At 37.5% G+C, this 5,679-nt stretch overlaps 1 protein-coding gene across 2 annotated transcripts; it reads left to right on the forward strand.

The window, feature by feature from the left end:
• Positions 1-1,239: 1,239 nt before the first annotated feature.
• Positions 1,240-5,033, forward strand: LOC132984651 (uncharacterized). 2 transcript variants are annotated; one of them, XM_061051517.1, is made up of 6 exons: positions 1,240-1,565; positions 1,717-2,040; positions 2,624-3,091; positions 3,779-3,880; positions 3,972-4,000; positions 4,097-5,033. In XM_061051517.1, the coding sequence occupies exons 1-6, from the start codon at positions 1,505-1,507 to the stop codon at positions 4,172-4,174; spliced, it is 1,062 nt and encodes a 353-aa protein (XP_060907500.1). In that variant the 5' UTR covers positions 1,240-1,504; the 3' UTR covers positions 4,175-5,033. The 2 variants fall into 2 exon arrangements, with proteins under 2 accessions (XP_060907500.1, XP_060907501.1); XM_061051518.1 differs by having other exon boundaries at positions 1,720-2,040.
• Positions 5,034-5,679: the final 646 nt, after the last annotated feature.

Genomic DNA, 5,679 nt, shown 5'->3' on the forward strand with positions numbered 1-5,679 from the left:
ACGTCAGGACATCTCCTTTAATGTTTTTTCAGTCTTCGTTCTGTGCTGTAATAATCATGTTTTCATTATATCATATGACAATGTCATCTGCAAATAAAGAAACATCAAACACTTAATTCTACTGTGTGGTCTTTGTGACTCCATCAGAGTCTTTCTGAAAGTGAACATTTTCTCTAAATGTCCTTCTTTTATTGGGTATCAGTCATTGTCGGGTTAATTCTCCCTCTGTTGGGTTAAAAAGTTTAATATTTCAGTCAACTGTCAGAGCTTTTGTATTCAGCTGCACCCTTTATGAAGCCTAATATGAGTAGGGTTTGACTAAAACCAAGATATTTAACACAGAACAGTGATTATTAGTGTACAGATTTAACAGAGGAGTTAGAGTGACAGAGCAGGAGAGGCTTAAATACTGCGGGAAAACGGATTTGAGCAAAAATAAAATAAAAAAAGAGGGTGTGTAAATCAAGTGATGGAAGTCAAACATTGAAAAGGGATGAATTGTTCCATGTTGGAACGATTGCGGTTGACCTAAACTGAAGGGATGTTCAAGGATCCACTTGTCGCTTTAAAATGTGTCGGGGATAAACTTGGAGAAGTGAGATCCATCAGGAAAACAAGAGAGGTCGGACCAGAGAGAAAAAACCATCAATGATGTGTGTCTTTGGAGGTGGTTATGGTGCTCTCACATGGCTTCCCTTTGGACCAGAGGCAAAACAGAAGAGCTGATGAGAGAGCTCCTCTCAGGTGTTTCTGCTGTCAGGAGTACGGCCATGTTGCTGCAGCGTGCAGAGGAGTTTGAAGATGTGGGAGATGAGGAAGAAATGTTTGTCAAGACTCTACTGCTCATGTAGATACCCACATTCTCACCAAACGACTTCCCCTTCAACTCTCAAGAAAAGACTCAAAATGATGCGTTAACACATCTCAGAGCACTAAAATAACATCTGATCTCTGATCTCTCAAAACATGACGGACATTCAGAGTTGTATTCAGGAGGACAAGGAGTTTGACCCTCCATGTTTTGTTCACTTTTTGCTCACAGAGATTATTATTAAACCTGACTGTTTATTATCAGAAACACCATCTAAAGAGCAGCGTTGCACTGTTCAGACGTTTATCTGAACTCACAATCTTCACACATTTAACTTCCTCCGTCCTCTTTTTCTTTTTTTTGGTAACACATCTCTGTAACAAATACACCAAAGAACTGAACTTCAAAGTCATCACCATCTGCTGTGACCTCTGACCTCTGACCTCTTTACTGATCGATGCAGCTCTTCTTAATGATCATCAGTTTATGATCACTTAAACATGTTACATCATGTTTTAATAACTATGAGACATTCATAGAAATGAACACTTAAAGCAGGTTTGAAGTCAAAATGAGGAAGTGATGACATACTAAGAAAGGGAAGTAGATGCAGCGTCTCTTTAAAGAAGCACTACTGAAGAAACTCAGACAGTTAGGAGCGTGACAACGGGAGGACAGAGACGGAGAATCACCATGAACGAGCTCAAATGGATTCAAACTTCTTTACTTCTCACAGCGCTGCTTCAGTTTGCTGGTAAGAACATTTATATCACATATTTAACCTTTTTTTAAACATGATGGATTTAATGAACTCTGAGAAACCACAGATGAAGAATTATTCTCAAACTGATTGTGAATATAATCAACATTTTATTGATTTACTTTATTCTTTCTCATGTTCTCAGCAGCTGTATTTCTATTTAAAGAAGTCACATTCAGAGTTGGAGAGGACGCCACGTTGTCTTGTGAAACTGCGACACAAGATCAACAGAAGTGTGAATATACGACATGGCTCTTTGTTGATTCAGGAAACACAGCAGTAGAGCTGGTTGTAGATGGTCAGGTTAAAAACTCTGAAGTTAAATCAGACAGACTGAGAGTTACAGAGGACTGTTCTCTGGTTATAAAGAAGATCACAGAGGAGGATGCTGGACGTTATGTCTGTCTACAGATCAAATCAGGAAGAAGAACAGACGATGTGACTCGAGTTTATCTATCTGTTATCAAGAGTAAGTATTTCAATCATAATCTTTTCAAACAAAACTTTTCTAATTCAAACAATAAACTGAAACATTACAATAATTATAAAGACTCTGATGAAGTTAATTTGTCTCTTGTTGTGTTTCTCTTATAATATCTCCATCCTTACTTTGGACTCTACATTTCTTATATCCAAACATTTCAAAGTGTCTTTGGAGTAAACCACCATGTCCGTTATTAGAGACATTTGACCTGCTTTGCTTTGTATGACTTTCAGATGTTTGTAAGTAGAAACATTGTTTCTTTATTTAACAATAACTCAATAAATCAATTACTATTTATTCAACTTATTAATATTTAAATCTTCTTTTTACCTTCAGTTTTTACCTCAACTTTTATTCTCTTCTTAGAGTTTTATTTTCATCTTCTGAAATGTTTGAAATGTTTTTTTGTGTCTGTGTGAAGCACTTTGAATTGTCTGGTGTCTGAAAGATGTTTTATAAATAAACTTGTCTTGCCTAAAATATGAAAAAACAATATTTTAGATTTGAAGTTTGAATTTTATATGAAAACACAAAACAGTTTGATCAACTGTGTTTATCTCTTCTTCAGGTGACGACGCAAGAGAAACAACAAGACCACCACCACCAACAACAACAAGACCATCACCACCAACAACAACAAGACCATCACCACCAACAACAACAACAAGACCACCACCATCAACAACAACAAGACCACCACCACCAACAACAACAACAACAACAAGACCACCACCACCACCAACAACAACAAGACCACCACCACCAACAACAACAAGACCACCACCAACAACAACAAGACCACCACCACCAACAACAACAAGACCACCACCACCAACAACAACAAGACCATCACCACCAACAACAACAACAAGACCACCACCAACAACAACAACAACAACAAGACCACCAACAACAACAAGACCACCACCACCAACAACAACAACAACAACAACAACAACAACAAGACCACCAACAACAACAACAACAACAACAACAAGACCACCAACAACAACAACATCTACTGCGGCTGCAGGAGGTAGAGTCTGTTGTCTCCTCTCTTTGTTTGATTCAGATTAAGGACAGAAGTTTGGAGCTAACATGCTGTTGGACACATTGATCCCTATCTGATCTCTTTAGTCCCTCAGTATCTAAGCCACCACACTGACAGAAGTGTCTCCCTGTAGTCACAGTGATGGAAAAGAACGACACCTCTGTGCCTTTGAATGTCTCGTTTCACTTAAACAAAAAAAACTCCCAGAAGGCTCAGCTGACGAGTCAAAAGTAATATCCACCAAATGACATCAAATATTTTAACATTATCACCGTCCTCTTTAACTATTTTAATTTACTTCATGATCCCTAACAAGTTCCTTTTTTCTGTGGTTAAGATAATGTTGTAACCATCAAAGTTCCTTATTTTCTTTCAAAATAAAAGCAGGTTTATATTCAAACAGGAAATAAAGTATCCTTAGCTTAAGAAGGTACAAAATAAAAGCGTAAAAAAAAGTGGTTAAAATGTGATTAATCCTAATTAAATTCATTTAATCATTTTACAGCATTCAATGTTCAATACAGAGACGTGTTATCTTGAGTTTTTTTTTATTCATCATATCATCTTAAGAACTCAAATCTATTGTCATTAGAAGACGTTTATGTTTTTTGAAAATACAAAAGTTGTTAGCAAAGTTAAATATTTGATTAACGTCTGGTTCCTGTTCATCAGATTGTACAGGTTCTTGTGATCTGGACTTGGTCATGTTGGCTCTGCGTGTGGCTGAACTCCTCCTGATTACTGTGATCACTGTTCTTCTCTTCAGAGCTCGAGGTGAGAAACACTCACACCAACTTTTATTCACACCTATCACCACCAACCTTAAAGTCAGAGCTGAAATGTTTCTGTGTGCTTTATTTTTCAGGGAACCAGAGACCACCTGATGACATCACTGTGAGCTGGAAATAAAGCCTCATATGAACTGTCTTCATATAGAGAAGGAACATTTCTTACCTCCATTTTAACTCTTATATTTTTGTATTTTCACAGGTGTATTATGATGAAGATGAAGGCTCAGTGAACTATGAAAATGATGGAGAACCTTCTGCTTCTGTCAGACTCCACTGATCAACAACTTCCACACAAACATCCACTCAGCAGATACATTAATCCACCGCTTTCAATCATTTCTATATCGTGCAGGTTTGCAGCAGGTAGAGAGAGAAACAGAGAGAGAGAGATCATCACTTGGTGAATCTTCAGTTTTTGCCAACATGGAAGATAATATATTTTTTTTTGTAGAAAGCTTCATTTGTATAAAGTTCTTCATATTTTTGAGTGCCTTTAAATGTCAGTAGAACCAAATTGAAATCACTATGTCAAATTAACTTTCATGTCTTATTGTTGCTTCAATATATTTGATTGAATGTGTATATTTTACTTAAAGGAGATCTATTATCCTCACTTTCACCATTAATCATGTCAGTCTGGGACACCTATTGAGTAGTGTTGTGAGATGTGTAACTCAAAAACCTTCTTATTTATGTTGGTAAAATCCCTCATATCAGCCTCTGTGTGAAACGGTTCATTTCAGCTGCTGTCTCTTTAAGACCCCCCCTCCTCACGTGCCCACTTTACTCTGATTGTCCAGCTTTGCTGAAACTTTCTGGGGGCAGAACCAATGAGCTACTGGGTGGGCAACTCCTTTAACTTTGCTCCATGCTTCTAATCTAATGTGTCGGTGGCCAAGTTTTACAACGTCCTTTAATGTCTTGTTCAGAGCAGCAGGAAACCACGTACGGGGATTACACCAACATCTGTGTATCTTGTGTTTAAAAAACTTTGCAGAGGTTTAGTATGGACATCCAACATGGTAACATTATATGTATGTATTTAAATCAGCATCATAGATCTCTTTTTATACTTTTCCATCTTCAGTCTGTAATAATCATGTCTTTATTAAATCATAATAAAATGTCATGCTTAATTATACTGTGTGCTTTTTGTGACTCCATTAAATTACAGAGTTTTTCTGAAAGTGAACATTTTCTATCCATAGCTTTTACATGAGGTGTCGGTCACACTCTTATAGAAACGCCCACCTGGCGGGCAAGAAAGGCTCTCTACCACTGAACGCTACTGAGAAGTTATTGATCTCGGTTGCCATCTAAGTGTTTTTATCAGGTTTATTTTTACATTTTTCAAATAAAAGACAGTTGTTTAATGTTATACACTGACCGATGAGGAGACGAGGTTGGGTTTTGCTTCTGCAGATTCTGAATCAGAATCTTAATCTGAGAAACAAACCCAGAGAAGAGGAGATTTGTGGATTAATGCGGTTAGACCCTCCGCGGTGCCTGTGAGGGAAAAAGGAGAACAGACTTCTCCGAATCCTGACAACAAAGATTGTGTTCACTTGATCTCAATATTCCTGCCTTTAACTCACATTACTGCCCCTGAACACTGAAATTGACCGCTGACAGTCATCCTGGCACTTTTGTTAGGTAATGTTAGCTAAGTAGCATTCACTGATGCTGGAATGATGAAGCATTTCTTGCCCTTGTTAGGGAACAGTAAGGTTCTTCTTCGTCGTCATTCTTTCTGTTTTGTAAATTACTTTGGTCGGTGAGGTA

The sequence above is a fragment of the Labrus mixtus genome, chromosome 12 (genome assembly GCF_963584025.1).
Source record: "Labrus mixtus chromosome 12, fLabMix1.1, whole genome shotgun sequence".
In the NCBI taxonomy this organism is placed as follows: Eukaryota; Metazoa; Chordata; class Actinopteri; order Labriformes; family Labridae; genus Labrus; species Labrus mixtus.

Coding starts and splice junctions, on each gene's coding strand:
- LOC132984651 (XM_061051517.1), top strand. CDS start 1,505: ATGAACGAGCTCAAATGGATTCAAACTTCTTTACTTCTCACAGCGCTG. Junction 3,881..3,971: donor TCTTCTCTTCAGAGCTCGAG/GTGAGAAACACT, acceptor TTTATTTTTCAG/GGAACCAGAGACCACCTGAT. Junction 4,001..4,096: donor GACCACCTGATGACATCACT/GTGAGCTGGAAA, acceptor GTATTTTCACAG/GTGTATTATGATGAAGATGA.